Source organism: Oncorhynchus kisutch, linkage group LG8 (assembly GCF_002021735.2).
Source record: "Oncorhynchus kisutch isolate 150728-3 linkage group LG8, Okis_V2, whole genome shotgun sequence".
Lineage (NCBI taxonomy): Eukaryota > Metazoa > Chordata > Actinopteri > Salmoniformes > Salmonidae > Oncorhynchus > Oncorhynchus kisutch.
Window position 1 is genome coordinate 1,306,494 of NC_034181.2, and position 18,647 is coordinate 1,325,140.

General features: G+C 41.9%; 1 protein-coding gene across 3 annotated transcripts in view; it reads right to left on the reverse strand.

Moving 5' to 3' along the window:
• kank1a (KN motif and ankyrin repeat domains 1a) overlaps nt 1–18,647 on the reverse strand; it is a 136,334-nt gene that overhangs the window by 80,378 nt on the left and 37,309 nt on the right. For all 3 annotated transcript variants that reach the window (XM_031829523.1, XM_031829522.1, XM_031829524.1), the window contains exon 2: nt 15,149–15,204. In XM_031829523.1, the coding sequence (XP_031685383.1) occupies nt 15,149–15,185 (37 nt within the window). In that variant the 5' untranslated portion in view covers nt 15,186–15,204. The remainder of the gene's footprint in view (nt 1–15,148; nt 15,205–18,647) is intronic.

An 18,647-nucleotide genomic window follows, 5' to 3' on the forward strand; every position in this document is an offset into this window, starting at 1 on the left:
ATTACTGCACTGTTGGAGCTAGGAACACAAGCATTTAGTTAGATATTACTGTTGGAGCTAGGAACACAAGCATTTAGTTAGATATGACTGCACTGTTGGAGCTAGAAACACAAGCATTTAGTTAGATATTACTGTTGGAGCTAGAAACACAAGCATTTAGTTAGATATTACTGTTGGAGCTAGAAACACAAGCATTTAGTTAGATATGACTGCACTGTTGGAGCTAGAAACACAAGCATTTAGTTAGATATTACTGTTGGAGCTAGAAACACAAGCATTTAGTTAGATATTACTGTTGGAGCTAGAAACACAAGCATTTAGTTAGATATTACTGTTGGAGCTAGAAACACAAGCATTTAGTTAGATATTACTGTTGGAGCTAGAAACACAAGCATTTAGTTAGATATTACTGTTGGAGCTAGAAACACAAGCATTTAGTTAGATATTACTGTTGGAGCTAGGAACACAAGCATTTAGTTAGATATTACTGCACTGTTGGAGCTAGAAACACAAGCATTTAGTTAGATATTACTGTTGGAGCTAGGAACAAGCATTTAGTTAGATATTACTGCACTGTTGGAGCTAGGAACACAAGCATTTAGTTAGATATTACTGCACTGTTGGAGCTAGAAACACAAGCATTTAGTTAGATATTACTGTTGGAGCTAGGAACACAAGCATTTAGTTAGATACTACTGCACTGTTGGAGCTAGGAACACAAGCATTTAGTTAGATATTACTGTTGGAGCTAGGAACACAAGCATTTAGTTAGATACTACTGCACTGTTGGAGCTAGGAACACAAGCATTTAGTTAGATATTACTGTTGGAGCTAGAAACACAAGCATTTAGTTAGATATTACTGTTGGAGCTAGGAACACAAGCATTTAGTTAGATATTACTGCACTGTTGGAGCTAGAAACACAAGCATTTAGTTAGATATTACTGCACTGTTGGAGCTAGAAACACAAGCATTTAGTTAGATATTACTGCACTGTTGGAGCTGGGAACACAAGCATTTAGTTAGATATTACTGCACTGTTGGAGCTAGGAACACAAGCATTTAGTTAGATATTACTGCACTGTTGGAGCTAGAAACACAAGTATTTAGTTAGATATTACTGTTGGAGCTAGGAACACAAGCATTTAGTTAGATACTACTGTTGGAGCTGGGAACACAAGCATTTAGTTAGATATTACTGCACTGTTGGAGCTAGAAACACAAGCATTTAGTTAGATATTACTGTACTGATGGAGCTAGAAACACAAGCATTTAGTTAGATATTACTGTACTGATGGAGCTAGAAACACAAGCATTTAGTTAGATATTACTGTTGGAGCTAGGAACACAAGCATTTAGTTAGATATTACTGTACTGTTGGAGCTAGAAACACAAGCATTTAGTTAGATATTACTGTTGGAGATAGGAACAAGCATTTAGTTAGATACTACTGCACTGTTGGAGGAAGAAACACAAGCATTTAGTTAGATATTACTGTACTGTTGGAGCTAGAAACACAAGCATTTAGTTAGATATTACTGCACTGTTGGAGCTAGAAAAACAAGCATTTAGTTAGATATTACTGTACTGTTGGAGCTAGAAACACAAGCATTTAGTTAGATATTACTGTACTGTTGGAGCTAGAAACACAAGCATTTAGTTAGATATTACTGCACTGTTGGAGCTAGGAACACAAGCATTTAGTTAGATATTACTGTACTGTTGGAGCTAGAAACACAAGCATTTAGTTAGATATTACTGTTGGAGCTAGAAACACAAGCATTTAGTTAGATATTACTGTACTGTTGGAGCTAGAAACACAAGCATTTAGTTAGATATTACTGTTGGAGCTAGAAACACAAGCATTTAGTTAGATATTACTGTTGGAGCTAGGAACACAAGCATTTAGTTAGATATTACTGTACTGTTGGAGCTAGAAACACAAGCATTTAGTTAGATATTACTGTTGGAGCTAGGAACACAAGCATTTAGTTAGATATTACTGCACTGTTGGAGCTAGGAACACAAGCATTTAGTTAGATATTACTGCACTGTTGGAGCTAGAAACACAAGCATTTAGTTAGATATTACTGCACTGTTGGAGCTAGGAACACAAGCATTTAGTTAGATATTACTGCACTGTTGGAGCTAGGAACACAAGCATTTAGTTAGATACTACTGCACTGTTGGAGCTAGAAACACAAGCATTTAGTTAGATATTACTGCACTGTTGGAGCTGGGAACACAAGCATTTAGTTAGATATTACTGCACTGTTGGAGCTAGGAACACAAGCATTTAGTTAGATACTACTGCACTGTTGGAGCTAGAAACACAAGCATGTAGTTAGATATTACTGCACTGTTGGAGCTAGGAACACAAGCATTTAGTTAGATATTACTGCACTGTTGGAGCTAGAAACACAAGCATTTAGTTAGATATTACTGCACTGTTGGAGCTAGAAACACAAGCATTTAGTTAGATACTACTGCACTGTTGGAGCTAGAAACACAAGCATTTAGTTAGATATTACTGTTGGAGCTAGGAACACAAGCATTTAGTTAGATACTACTGCACTGTTGGAGCTAGAAACACAAGCATTTAGTTAGATATTACTGTTGGAGCTAGAAACACAAGCATTTAGTTAGATATTACTGTTGGAGCTAGGAACACAAGCATTTAGTTAGATATTACTGTTGGAGCTAGGAACACAAGCATTTAGTTAGATATTACTGTTGGAGCTGGGAACACAAGCATTTAGTTAGATACTACTGCACTGTTGGAGCTAGAAACACAAGCATTTAGTTAGATATTACTGTTGGAGCTAGGAACACAAGCATTTAGTTAGATATTACTGTACTGTTGGAGCTAGGAACACAAGCATTTAGTTAGATATTACTGCACTGTTGGAGCTAGAAACACAAGCATTTAGTTAGATATTACTGTTGGAGCTAGGAACACAAGAATTTAGTTAGATATTACTGCACTGTTGGAGCTAGAAACACAAGCATTTAGTTAGATATTACTGTTGGAGCTAGAAACACAAGCATTTAGTTAGATATTACTGTACTGTTGGAGCTAGAAACACAAGCATTTAGTTAGATATTACTGTTGGAGCTAGGAACACAAGCATTTAGTTAGATATTACTGTACTGTTGGAGCTAGAAACACAAGCATTTAGTTAGATATTACTGTTGGAGCTAGAAACACAAGCATTTAGTTAGATATTACTGTTGGAGCTAGAAACACAAGCATTTAGTTAGATATGACTGCACTGTTGGAGCTAGGAACACAAGCATTTAGTTAGATACTACTGCACTGTTGGAGCTAGAAACACAAGCATTTAGTTAGATATGACTGCACTGTTGGAGCTAGAAACACAAGCATTTAGTTAGATATTACTGTTGGAGCTAGAAACACAAGCATTTAGTTAGATATTACTGTTGGAGCTAGAAACACAAGCATTTAGTTAGATATTACTGTTGGAGCTAGAAACACAAGCATTTAGTTAGATATTACTGTTGGAGCTAGAAACACAAGCATTTAGTTAGATATTACTGTTGGAGCTAGAAACACAAGCATTTAGTTAGATATTACTGTTGGAGCTAGGAACACAAGCATTTAGTTAGATACTACTGCACTGTTGGAGCTAGAAACACAAGCATTTAGTTAGATATTACTGTTGGAGCTAGGAACACAAGCATTTAGTTAGATATTACTGCACTGTTGGAGCTAGAAACACAAGCATTTAGTTAGATATTACTGTACTGTTGGAGCTAGGAACACAAGCATTTAGTTAGATATTACTGCACTGTTGGAGCTAGAAACACAAGCATTTAGTTAGATATTACTGTTGGAGCTAGGAACACAAGCATTTAGTTAGATATTACTGCACTGTTGGAGCTAGAAACACAAGCATTTAGTTAGATATTACTGTTGGAGCTAGGAACACAAGCATTTAGTTAGATATTACTGTTGGAGCTAGAAACACAAGCATTTAGTTAGATATTACTGCACTGTTGGAGCTAGAAACACAAGCATTTAGTTAGATATTACTGCACTGTTGGAGCTAGGAACACAAGCATTTAGTTAGATATTACTGTTGGAGCTAGAAACACAAGCATTTAGTTAGATATTACTGCACTGTTGGAGCTAGAAACACAAGCATTTAGTTAGATATTACTGCACTGTTGGAGCTAGAAACACAAGCATTTAGTTAGATATTACTGTTGGAGCTAGAAACACAAGCATTTAGTTAGATATTACTGTTGGAGCTAGGAACAAGCATTTAGTTAGATATTACTGCACTGTTGGAGCTAGAAACACAAGCATTTAGTTAGAAATTACTGTTGGAGATAGGAACAAGCATTTAGTTAGATACTACTGCACTGTTGGAGCTAGAAACACAAGCATTTAGTTAGATATTACTGCACTGTTGGAGCTAGAAACACAAGCATTTAGTTAGATATTACTGCACTGTTGGAGCTAGAAACACAAGCATTTAGTTAGATATTACTGTTGGAGCTAGGAACAAGCATTTAGTTAGATATTACTGCACTGTTGGAGCTAGAAACACAAGCATTTAGTTAGATATTACTGTTGGAGCTAGGAACAAGCATTTAGTTAGATATTACTGCACTGTTGCAGCTAGGAACACAAGCATTTAGTTAGATATTACTGCACTGTTGGAGCTAGAAACACAAGCATTTAGTTAGATATTACTGTTGGAGCTAGGAACACAAGCATTTAGTTAGATATTACTGTTGGAGCTAGGAACACAAGCATTTAGTTAGATACTACTGCACTGTTGGAGCTAGGAACACAAGCATTTAGTTAGATATTACTGTTGGAGCTAGGAACACAAGCATTTAGTTAGATATTACTGCACTGTTGGAGCTAGGAACACAAGCATTTAGTTAGATATTACTGTTGGAGCTAGGAACAAGCATTTAGTTAGATACTACTGCACTGTTGGAGCTAGGAACACAAGCATTTAGTTAGATACTACTGTTGGAGCTAGGAACAAGCATTTAGTTAGATACTACTGCACTGTTGGAGCTAGGAACAAGCATTTAGTTAGATACTACTGCACTGTTGGAGCTGGGAACACAAGCATTTAGTTAGATACTACTGCACTGTTGGAGCTAGAAACACAAGCATTTAGTTAGATACTACTGCACTGTTGGAGCTAGGAACACAAGCATTTAGTTAGATACTACTGCACTGTTGGAGCTGGGAACACAAGCATTTAGTTAGATACTACTGCACTGTTGGAGCTGGGAACACAAGCATTTAGTTAGATATTACTGTACTGTTGGAGCTAGGAACACAAGCATTTAGTTAGATATTACTGTTGGAGCTAGAAACACAAGCATTTAGTTAGATATTACTGTTGGAGCTAGGAACACAAGCATTTAGTTAGGTATTACTGTACTGTTGGAGCTAGGAACACAAGCATTTAGTTAGATATTACTGTTGGAGCTAGAAACACAAGCATTTAGTTAGATATTACTGTTGGAGCTAGGAACACAAGCATTTAGTTAGGTATTACTGTTGGAGCTAGGAACACAAGCATTTAGCTAGATATTACTGTTGGAGCTAGAAACACAAGCATTTAGTTAGATATTACTGTACTGTTGGAGCTGGGAACACAAGCATTTAGTTAGATATTACTGCACTGTTGGAGCTAGAAACACAAGCATTTAGTTAGATATTACTGTTGGAGCTAGAAACACAAGCATTTAGTTAGATATTACTGTTGGAGCTAGAAACACAAGCATTTAGTTAGATATTACTGTTGGAGCTAGAAACACAAGCATTTAGTTAGATACTACTGCACTGTTGGAGCTAGAAATACAAGCATTTAGTTAGATATTACTGCACTGTTGGAGCTAGAAACACAAGCATTTAGTTAGATACTACTGCACCGTTGGAGCTAGAAATACAAGCATTTAGTTAGATATTACTGCACTGTTGGAGCTAGAAACACAAGCATTTAGTTAGATATTACTGCACTGTTGGAGCTAGAAACACAAGCATTTAGTTAGATATTACTGTTGGAGCTAGAAACACAAGCATTTAGTTAGATATTACTGTTGGAGGTAGAAACACAAGCATTTAGTTAGATATTACTGTTGGAGCTAGAAACACAAGCATTTAGTTAGATATTACTGTTGGAGCTAGAAACACAAGCATTTAGTTAGATACTACTGCACTGTTGGAGCTAGAAATACAAGCATTTAGTTAGATATTACTGCACTGTTGGAGCTAGAAACACAAGCATTTAGTTAGATATTACTGTACTGTTGGAGCTAGAAACACAAGCATTTAGTTAGATATTACTGCACTGTTGGAGCTAGAAACACAAGCATTTAGTTAGATATTACTGCACTGTTGGAGCTAGAAACACAAGCATTTAGTTAGATATTACTGCACTGTTGGAGCTAGAAACACAAGCATTTAGTTAGATATTACTGTACTGTTGGAGCTAGGAACACAAGCATTTAGTTAGATATTACTGCACTGTTGGAGCTAGGAACACAAGCATTTAGTTAGATATTACTGCACTGTTGGAGCTAGAAACACAAGCATTTAGTTAGATATTACTGCACTGTTGGAGCTAGGAACACAAGCATGTCGCGACACCCGCAATAACATCTGCTAAACATGTGCATGTGACCATTAAAATTTGACTTGATTTGGGAAAAACAGCACTATCAACAAGGCAGCAGCTAATACAAACACAAATCCTAACAACCCTGGTCCTGTCAGACTACTGTCTCTAATCCTAACAACCCTGGTCCTGTCAGACTACTGTCTCTAATCCTAACAACCCTGGTCCTGTCAGAATACTGTCTCTAATCCTAACAACCCTGGTCCTGTCAGACTACTGTCTCTAATCCTAACAACCCTGGTCCTGTCAGAATACTGTCTCTAATCCTAACAACCCTGGTCCTGTCAGACTACTGTCTCTAATCCTAACAACCCTGGTCCTGTCAGACTACTGTCTCTAATCCTAACAACCCTGGTCCTGTCAGACTACTGTCTCTAATCCTAACAACCCTGGTCCTGTCAGATTACTGTCTCTAATCCTAACAACCCTGGTCCTGTCAGACTACTGTCTCTAATCCTAACAACCCTGGTCCTGTCAGATTACTGTCTCTAATCCTAACAACCCTGGTCCTGTCAGACTACTGTCTCTAATCCTAACAACCCTGGTCCTGTCAGACTACTGTCTCTAATCCTAAACTACTGTCTCTAATCCTAACAACCCTGGTCCTGTCAGATTACTGTCTCTAATCCTAACAACCCTGGTCCTGTCAGACTACTGTCTCTAATCCTAACAACCCTGGTCCTGTCAGACTACTGTCTCTAATCCTAACCACCCTGGTCCTGTCAGACTACTGTCTCTAATCCTAACAACCCTGGTCCTGTCAGACTACTGTCTCTAATCCTAACAACCCTGGTCCTGTCAGATTACTGTCTCTAATCCTAACAACCCTGGTCCTGTCAGACTACTGTCTCTAATCCTAACAACCCTGGTCCTGTCAGATTACTGTCTCTAATCCTAACAACCCTGGTCCTGTCAGACTACTGTCTCTAATCCTAACAACCCTGGTCCTGTCAGACTACTGTCTCTAATCCTAAACTACTGTCTCTAATCCTAACAACCCTGGTCCTGTCAGATTACTGTCTCTAATCCTAACAACCCTGGTCCTGTCAGACTACTGTCTCTAATCCTAACAACCCTGGTCCTGTCAGACTACTGTCTCTAATCCGAACCACCCTGGTCCTGTCAGACTACTGTCTCTAATCCAAACAACCCTGGTCCTGTCAGATTACGGTCTCTAATCCTAACAACCCTGGTCCTGTCAGACTACTGTCTCTAATCCTAACAACCCTGGTCCTGTCAGACTACTGTCTCTAATCCAAACAACCCTGGTCCTGTCAGAATACTGTCTCTAATCCTAACAACCCTGGTCCTGTCAGACTACTGTCTCTAATCCTAACAACCCTGGTCCTGTCAGAATACTGTCTCTAATCCTAACAACCCTGGTCCTGTCAGAATACTGTCTCTAATCCTAACAACCCTGGTCCTGTCAGACTACTGTCTCTAATCCTAACAACCCTGGTCCTGTCAGACTACTGTCTCTAATCCTAACAACCCTGGTCCTGTCAGATTACTGTCTCTAATCCTAACAACCCTGGTCCTGTCAGATTACGGTCTCTAATCCAAACAACCCTGGTCCTGTCAGACTACTGCCTCTAATCCTAACAACCCTGGTCCTGTCAGATTACTGTCATATCTAGATGGGTTTATTTAGCCAGGACAATCACACCTACATGACACACATCTAAGCACTAAGGACCTGGTCCATAAACACCGCACAGCGCCTCTTCAAGGGCAAGTTCTACAGCTGCATCATCACTTGGTATGTATGACAAATGTACTGCCCTTGACCGCAAAGAGCTACAGAGGCACACAGCCCAAAGACATCACTGCTCTCTGCCATCCAGACGGTGTCAGAAGAAGACACGAAAAATGGCCAATGACTCCACTCCCCAAAGCCATAGACTGTTCTCTCTGCTACCACATAGAAAGCCAGGGAGTCAAGTCTAGGTCCAAGAGGTTCCTGACCAGCTTCCACCCCCAAGCCATTAGACTGCTGAACAATTGATCAAATGGCCACCCGGACTATTACAGTAACCCCCCCCCCCTTCGTAGTCATTTCACCCCTACCTACATGTACAAATGACCTTTAACATAGATAATAAACAGTAGTACAGGATAAAGGTCATTTGTATATGTAGGTAGGGGTGAAATGACTATGCATAGATAATAAACAGTAGTAGAGGTTAAAGGTCATTTGTATATGTAGGTAGGGGTGAAATGACTATGCATAGATAAACAGTAGTACAGATTAAAGGTCATTTGTACATGTAGGTAGGGGTGAAATGACTATGCCTCTACTACTGTTTATTATCTATGTATAGTCATTTCACCCCTACCTACATATACAAATGACCTTTAACCTGTACTACTGTTTATTATCTATGTATAGTCATTTCACCCCTACCTACATGTACAAATGACCTCAACTAACCTGTACCCCCCCATTGACTAACCTGTACATACAGTTGAAGTCGGAAGGTTACATACACTTAGGCTGGAGTCATTAAAACTAGTCTACATACACTTAGGTTGGAGTCATTAAAACTAGTTTACATACACTCAGGTTGGAGTCATTAAAACTTGTTTTTCAACCACTCCACAAATTTCTTGTTAACCAACTATAGTTTTGGCAAGTCAGTTAGGACATCTACTTTGTGCATGACAAGTAATTCTTCCAACAATTCTTCACAGACAGATTATTTCACTGTATCACAATTCCAGTGGGTCAGAAGTTTACATACACTAAGTTGACTGTGCCTTTAAACAGCTTGGAAAATTCCAGAAAAATTATGTCATGGCTTTAGAAGCTTCTGTTTGGCTAATTGTCATCATTTGAGTCAATTGGAGGTGTACCTGTGGATGTATTTCAAGGCCTACCTTCACTCAGTGCCTCTTTGCTTGACATCATGGGGAAATCAAAATAAATCAGACAAGACCTCTTGTCACGCCTTGGTCTTAGTATTTTGTGTTTTCTTTATTTATTTGGTCAGGCCAGGGTGTGACATGGGTTATTGTGGTGTGTTTTTGTCTTAGGGGTTTTGTGGGGTGTCTACGTAGTCTATGGCTGCCTGAGGCGGTTCTCAATCAGAGTCAGGTGATTATCGTTGTCTCTGATTGGGAACCATATTTAGGCAGCCATATTCTGTGAGTGTTTTTGTGGGTGAATGTTCCGGTCTTTGTGTTTGCACCAGATAGGGCTGTTTCGGTTTTCGTTATTTCATTTCGTTATTTTTGTAGTTTCTGCATGTATAGTTTTTCCTTCATTTAAATATATCATGAATCATCATCACGCTGCATTTTGGTCATTTTGTTCTACCTCTTCGTCAGAGGAGGAGATAGAAGAGAGCCGTTACAGAATCACCCACCACACCCGGACCGAGTGGCGTGGTAACAGGCAACAGCGATAGCAGAAGCAGCGAAAGGAGGAACGGACATGGGAGGATGAATTGTTTCGGAGAAGGACCCTGGGATCAGCCTGGAGAATATCGCCGCCCCAAAGAAGAACTGGAGGTGGCGAGAGCTGAGAGGCGCTGGTATGAGGAGAAGCAACAGCGGCAGCAGGAGCAACAATATCGGGACTACACTACTTGGGAGGAAATAGACAGGTGGGCGGTCGACCCAGAGAGAGTGCCGGAACCCGCCTGGGATTCGCTGGAGCAGTGCGAAGCAGGTTATAGGAGAATGGAGTTGGAGAGACAAGCACGGCGGCGCAGAAGGAAACCCGAGAGTCAGCCCCAAAAATGTATTGGGGGGGCTCAGGGAGAGTGTGTCAGAGTCAGGAGTCAGACCTGAGCCAACTCTCCCTGTTTATCGTGAGGAGCCAAGGAGGAGACCAGAACCAGTGTTAGAGGTGAGCGAAGCAGAGACTGTGAAGGAGTTAATGGGGAAAGTGGAGGAGATAGTAATGAGGGAGTTGCTAGTTTGGTGCTTTAGGTACGATATTCGTCCGACGGAGCGTGTCGGGGAGTTGATGGCACCTGGGTCAGCGCTCCATACTCGTCCTGAGGTGTGTGTTAGTCGGCTGGTGAAAATTGTGCCAGCCTCACGCACTAGGCCTCCTGTGTACCTACCTAGCCTTGCACGTCCTGTGCCAGCCCTGCTCTCAAGCTATCCAGTACACCTTCACGGTCCGGTCCATCCTGTGCCACCTTCACACACCAGTCCTCCGGTGGCAGCTCCCCGCACCAGGCTTCCTGTGCGTGTTCTCTATCCATTCCCAGCAGTGCCAGCACCACGCATCAGGCCTACAGTGCGCCTCGCCTCTCCAGCGCTGCCGGAGTCTCCCGCCTGTTCAGCGCTGTCGGAGCCTTTCTCCTCTCCTGCGCTGTCGGAGTCTCCCGCCTGTTTAGCGCAGCCACCTGCCTTCCTTCTCTCCAGCGCTGCCGGAGTCTCCTGCCTGTTCAGCGCAGCCACCTGCCTTCCTTCTCTCCAGCGCTGCCGGAGTCTCCTGCCTGTTCAGCGCAGCCAGAGCTGCTAGTCTGCATGGAGCTGCCAGTCTGCATAGTGCAGCCAGTGCTGCCAGTCTGCATGGAGCTGCCAGTCTGCATAGAGCAGCCAGATCCGCCAGTCAGCCAGAATACGCCAGTCAACCAGACTCTTCCAGATCCGCCAGTCAACCAGACTCTTCCAGATCCGCCAGTCAACCAGACTCTTCCAGATCCGCCAGTCAACCAGACTCTTCCAGATCCGCCAGTCAACCAGACTCTTCCAGATCCGCCAGTCAACCAGACTCTTCCAGATCCGCCAGTCAACCAGACTCTTCCAGATCCGCCAGTCAACCAGACTCTTCCAGATCCGCCAGTCAACCAGACTCTTCCAGATCCGCCAGTCAACCAGACTCTTCCAGATCCGCCAGTCAACCAGACTCTTCCAGATCCGCCAGTCAACCAGACTCTTCCAGATCCGCCAGTCAACCAGACTCTTCCAGATCCGCCAGACAGCCAGCATCTGCCAAAGCCAACTACCTGCCTGAGCTTCCTCTCAGTGCTGGGCTTTCCCTCAGTGCTGGGCTTTCCCTCAGTGCTGAGCTGCCCCTCAGTCCCGAGCTGCCCCTCAGTCCCGAGCTGCCCCTCAGTCCCGAGCTGCCCCTCAGTCCCGAGCTTCCCCTCAGTCCCGAGCTGCCCCTCAGTCCCGAGCTGCCCCTCAGTCCAGTGGGGTTCTGGGTGAGGACTATTAGGCCATGGTCGGCGGCGAGGGTGGATTATCCCAGGACGCGAGGGGGAGGAACTATGACATTTATGGAGTGGGGTCCACGTCCCGAGCCGGAGCCGCCACCATGGACAGACGCCCACCCGGACCCTCCCTATGGTTTTGAGGTGCGTCCGGGAGTCCGCACCTTAGGGGGGGGGGGGGGGGGGTTCTGTCACGCCTTGGTCTTAGTATTTTGTGTTTTCTTTATTTATTTGGTCAGGCCAGGGTGTGACATGGGTTATTGTGGTATGTTTTTGTCTTGGGGTTTTGTGGGGTGTCTACGTAGTCTGCGGTTCTCAATCAGAGTCAGGTGATTATCGTTGTCTCTGATTGGGAACCATATTTAGGCAGCCATATTCTGTGAGTGTCTTCGTGGGTGAATGTTCCTGTCTTTGTGTTTGCACCAAATAGGGCTGTTTAGGTTTTCGTTATTTCATTTCGTTATTTTTGTAGTTTCTGCATGTATAGTTTTTCCATCATTAAAATATATCATGAATCATCATCACGCTGCATTTTGGTCCGATCCTTGTTCTACCTCTTCGTCAGAGGAGGAGATAGAAGAGAGCCGTTACACCTCTCTGGTTCATCCTTGGGAGGCAATTTCCAAACGCCTGAAAAGGTACCACGTTCATCTGTAAAAACAACAGTACGCAAGTATAAACACCATGCAGCCGTCTTACCGTTCAGGAAGGAGACGCGTTTTGACTCCTAGAGATGAACGTACTTTGGTGCGAAAGTGTGCGTCAAAGTGTCAAAAAGTTCAGTGTGTCAAATCGGAGGGCCTGTTGTCCAGACCTCTGGCAGTCTGTGGGGGTGCCACAGGGTTAAATTCTTAGCCCAACTCTTTTCTCTGTATATATCAACGATGTCACTCTTGCTGCAGGTGATTCCCTGATCCACCTCTACTCAGACAACACCATTCTGTATATAACTGGCCCTTATTTGGACACTGTTAACAAACCATCCAGACGAGCTTCAATGCCATACAACACTCCTCCCTGTATATAGCTCCACATTGATCTGGTATTTGATACACTGCCGATTTTGTAGGTTTTACTACTTACAAAGCATGTAGAGGTCTGTAATTTTGGCCAACAAACCTCCTTCCCTCAGTAAGAGCATTGAAAATGGGTCGTGGCTGGGTCTTCCAGCATGACAACGACCCGAAGCACACAACCAGGGCAACTAAGGAGTGGCTCAGTAAGAAGCATCTCAAGGTCATGGAGTGGCCTAGCCAGTCTCCAGACCTGAACCCAATAGAAAATCTTTGGAGGGAGCTGAAAGTCCGTATTGCCCAGCGACAGCCCCGAAACCTGAAGGATCTGGAGAAGGTCTGTATGGAGGAGTGGGCCAAAATCCCTGCTGCAGTGTGTGCAAACCTGGTCAAGAACTACAGGAAACGTATGATCTCTGTAATTGCAAACAAAGGTTTCTGTACCAAATATTAAGTTCTGCTTTTCTGATGTATCAAATACTTATGTCATGCAATAAAATGCAAATTAATTACTTAAAAATCATACAATGTGATTTTCTGGATTTTTGTTTTAGATTCCGTCTCTCACAGTTGAAGTGTACCCATGATAAAATGTACAGACCTCTACATGCTTTGTAAGTAGGAAAACCTGCAAAATCAGCAGTGTATCAAATACTTGTTCTCCCCACTGTAGCTACACATTGATCTGGTACTGGTACTCCCTGTATTTTTTATTTTATTTAACCTTTATTTTACTAGGCAAGTCAGTTAAGAACACATTCTTATTTTCAATGACGGCCTAGAAAGTGGGTTAACTGCCTGTTCAGGGGCAGAACGACAGATTTGTACCTTTTAACCTTTCGGTTACAACACTCTAACCACTAGGCTACCCTGCCGCCCCTATATAGCTCCACATTGATCTGGTACTCCCTGGATATAGCTCCACATTGATCTGGTACTCCCTGTATATAGCTCCACATTGATCTGGTACTGGTACGCACTGTATATAGCTCCACATTGATCTGGTATTGTCACGCCTTGGTCATTGTATTTTGTGTTTTCGTTATATATTTGGTCAGGCCAGGGTGTGACAGGGGTTTATGTTATTGTATTTCGTATTGGGGTTTGTAGTATTTGGGATCGCGGCTGATTAGGGGTGTTGTATAGGCTTGGCTGCCTGAGGCGGTTCTCAATCAGGAGTCAGGTGATTCTCGTTGCCTCTGATTGGGAACCGTATTTAGGTAGCCTGAGTTTCGCTTTGTCTTTCGTGGGTGATTGTTCCTGTCTCTGTGTAGTTTCACCAGATAGGCTGTATTAGGTTGGTGGGTGATTGTTCCTGTCTCTGTGTAGTTTCACCAGATAGGCTGTATTAGGTTGGTGGGTGATTGTTCCTGTCTCTGTGTAGTTTCACCAGATAGGCTGTATTAGGTTGGTGGGTGATTGTTCCTGTCTCTGTGTAGTGTTCACCAGATAGGCTGTATTAGGTTGGTGGGTGATTGTTCCTGTCTCTGTGTAGTGTTCACCAGATAGGCTGTATTAGGTTGGTGGGTGATTGTTCCTGTCTCTGTGTAGTGTCACCAGATAGGCTGTATTAGGTTGGTGGGTGATTGTTCCTGTCTCTGTGTAGTGTTCACCAGATAGGCTGTATTAGGTTGGTGGGTGATTGTTCCTGTCTCTGTGTAGTTTCACCAGATAGGCTGTATTAGGTTGGTGGGTGATTGTTCCTGTCTCTGTGTAGTTTCACCAGATAGGCTGTAATTAGGTTTCACGTTCCGTTTGTTTTGTATTTATTATAGTTATTTCATGTATCGTCACTTTTTTCTTCATTAAAGAACACGAGTAACCACCACGCTGCATTTCGGTCCGACTCTCTTTCAACAGACGAAGAACGCCGTTACAGGTACTCCCTGTATATAGCTCCACATTGATCTGGTACTTCCTGTATATAGCTCCACATTGATCTGGTACTGGTACTCCCTGTATATAGCTCCACATTGATCTGGTACTGGTACTTCCTGTATATAGCTCCACATTGATCTGGTACTCCCTGTATATAGCTCCACATTGATCTGGTTCTGTGGAAAATGGAAAATGACCAGTGACTGAGGAAAATGACTAGTACTTTCAACTCAAGCATTTCCATATCATTAGACTGTAACAAAACCATTTTCATCATAAAGCTATATAAAACTGTAAAGCAGCAGAGAGGGTGAAAGGAGAGGGAGAGAGGAGCTACTGACAGAGAGATGCTCCCCAAAACATTATACCACCACAGACACACACACGAGCGCACACGCACACACACACGACTGACCAATAATCTCCAAGGTTTCCAAGGTTTCCTGCTCCATGGGTTGTTGGTATACACACCTGTAGAGGAGGGAGGAGAACCTTAAAATAGGCCTGCTGCCACTCACATGCACATACATTTTCTTAAATAAACTATTTTTCAACTGAAATCCTAATACAACCAAGTAGATGGTCAACATCAGAAGACAAACCTGTATACCGAGTCACCTGACTGGTTAATCTGAGTAGAAGGGCTTAAAAAGGGCCCCAGATGGTCATTATTATATCAGTTAGCGGGTGAAGTATGGGGGGGGAAAGCTAACATGGCAGTCAGAGGCTTTAGGTAACCGCCATTTTGCAGCAAAACAACATATGGCTGACCTAGTCATAATAGGGAGGCCATTTTCAAGTGGCTTGCCACTAAAACGTTTAACCGTATGTAGCCATAACAACATCGGTGAACTAGACCAGCTGATCAGTGACATTTATAGACATTGTTTAAGCAAACAGTTTCAACTCTATTGCATCATCTAAAAGGTAAATCGAGGAAAGTGTAGTTTTAATGTTAAACCTGCAGCATGCAGCCTCGGCCCAAATTCACTGCCACTTCAAAATAGACTCAAACTAAGAGTCCTGGTTAAATATACCAGCATGGCAGGTCACATTTCAGAGCTAATTATACTATTTGAAAGATGAAGGAGCTTTCAGTTGCACTATGCTATGTTCTAGAACGAGTCATATATATAAACTGGGGAACATTCCAGGGAATGCGTAAACTACCCAGCTAGCACATTTGGTTCCTTGGAAGTCGTGGTAAAATATGTTTTTGGTTTAACATAGAGCTCCACAGTGGAGATGTCATAATACCCATAAAACCTAGCGGTTAAAACAGGGAAATGGTTCCATTTGTTTTTCCACCATACATTTTTCCCATAGGGAGAAAAACGTAAAATAAGGGCTGTGTTTCGAGTAGGCTTACCATGGCGTGATGTTTTAATTACCATGTAAATATCTCTCGGACAAGGTGACTTTGATCAATATATTCAGCTCTATTTACTCTCAGACTCGAGAATGCAAATCAGCATCAAAGTAGACGACATGCAAAACTTCAAATCCCTGCCAGCTCCTGCATGTCATCTCTAGCTGACACCGTTGCGAACTGGTATTGTGTCAATTTCAAACTTATACAAGACAGTTCACAGAATAAACATTATAAAAAACATAGCTAGTTTATTCATTATAGTTCACATCCAGAGTTTCTTACCTTTGCCTTGATTCGGCAGTCTTGTCCAGAGCATCATGGCATTTGCGTTCTTTATGATAGCCACATTAGAATTTCATTTTGGGGGGTAAATAAGGGCAAATATATTGATAAAAGTCCCCTTGTCCTACAGAGCTTTACATGATTATGAAAACGTCACACCAGGATAAGCCTGCATAAAACACAGCCCTTATTTCAGGTGTTTCTAACATGTATGGTGGAAAAACTATTGGAACAGTTTCTCTGTTTGACCGCTAGGTTTTATGAGTATTACGACTCATACTGTGGTACTCTATTGGTTGTGGGAATGAAGCCAGTGTTTTTTTAAACATTCTGAGAACAGAAGTGAACATTTGGCCCGGTTTGGGAATGTTTATTTTAAGGTTGCAGAGCGGTTCGGAGAATGTTTTACTCTGGTTCCTAGACAGTTTTCCTGGGAGGTTTCGATTTACACCCCGAGATTGAAATTATTTGGAGGTTTTTCAATAACTTCCTTTAACTCAAAGCACAGATAGGACACATGGAAATTCATTTCCTGAAGCATTGATCAAGCAAACACGTCTTTTTTTACTGTGTCACGGCATCAGTGAGATTCAAACCCGTAACGGTGTGTTCATTATCCATGGAATCAGTCCACTGAGTCCACTGTTCATTTTAGTCTACTAAAACACACCCCATTTCAAAGGAAACAAGCGCTCATTAAGATCAAGTGTGGCCAATTAGAGAAGGTGGATAGAGAGAGTTTTGTTGATGCGGAGAACGGAATATAAAATGTTTTTAAATAACATTCTTAGAATGTTACTGTTTTCTTAACGTTCTCTGAACAATGAGAACACGACTTTAAATAGAACCATGAGGAAACCTGTAGGAAACACCATGCTGCAAGTACTGAAATTCCCAACAGAATGACGTTGTTTCTTAACGTTCTCTGAACAATGAGAACACGACTTTAAATAGAACCATGAGGAAACCTGTAGGAAACACCATGCTGCAAGTACTGAAATTCCCAACAGAATGACGTTGTTTCTTAACGTTCTCTGAACAATGAGAACACGACTTTAAATAGAACCATGAGGAAACCTGTAGGAAATGCCATGCTGCAAGTACTGAAATTCCCAACAGAATGACGTTGTTTCTTAACGTTCTCTGAACAATGAGAACACGACTTTAAATAGAACCATGAGGAAACCTGTAGGAAACACCATGCTGCAAGTACTGAAATTCCCAACAGAATGACGTTGTTTCTTAACGTTCTCTGAACAATGAGAACACGACTTTAAATAGAACCATGAGGAAACCTGTAGGAAACACCATGCTGCAAGTACTGAAATTCCCAACAGAATGACGTTGTTTCTTAACGTTCTCTGAACAATGAGAACACGACTTTAAATAGAACCATGAGGAAACCTGTAGGAAACACCATGCTGCAAGTACTGAAATTCCCAACAGAATGACGTTGTTTCTTAACGTTCTCTGAACAATGAGAACACGACTTTAAATAGAACCATGAGGAAACCTGTAGGAAACACCATGCTGCAAGTACTGAAATTCCCAACAGAATGACGTTGTTTCTTAACGTTCTCTGAACAATGAGAACACGACTTTAAATAGAACCATGAGGAAACCTGTAGGAAACACCATGCTGCAAGTATTGAAATTCCCAACAGAATGACGTTGTTTCTTAACGTTCTCTGAACAATGAGAACACGACTTTAAATAGAACCATGAGGAAACCTGTAGGAAACACCATGCTGCAAGTACTGAAATTCCCAACAGAATGACGTTGTTTCTTAACGTTCTCTGAACAATGAGAACACGACTTTAAATAGAACCATGAGGAAACCTGTAGGAAACACCATGCTGCAAGTACTGAAATTCCCAACAGAATGACGTTGTTTCTTAACGTTCTCTGAACAATGAGAACACGACTTTAAATAGAACCATGAGGAAACCTGTAGGAAACACCATGCTGCAAGTACTGAAATTCCCAACAGAATGACGTTGTTTCTTAACGTTCTCTGAACAATGAGAACACGACTTTAAATAGAACCATGAGGAAACCTGTAGGAAACACCATGCTGCAAGTACTGAAATTCCCAACAGAATGACGTTGTTTCTTAACGTTCTCTGAACAATGAGAACACGACTTTAAATAGAACCATGAGGAAACCTGTAGGAAACGCCATGCTGCAAGTACTGAAATTCCCAACAGAATGACGTTGTTTCTTAACGTTCTCTGAACTATTTGAGAACATTCCCAATG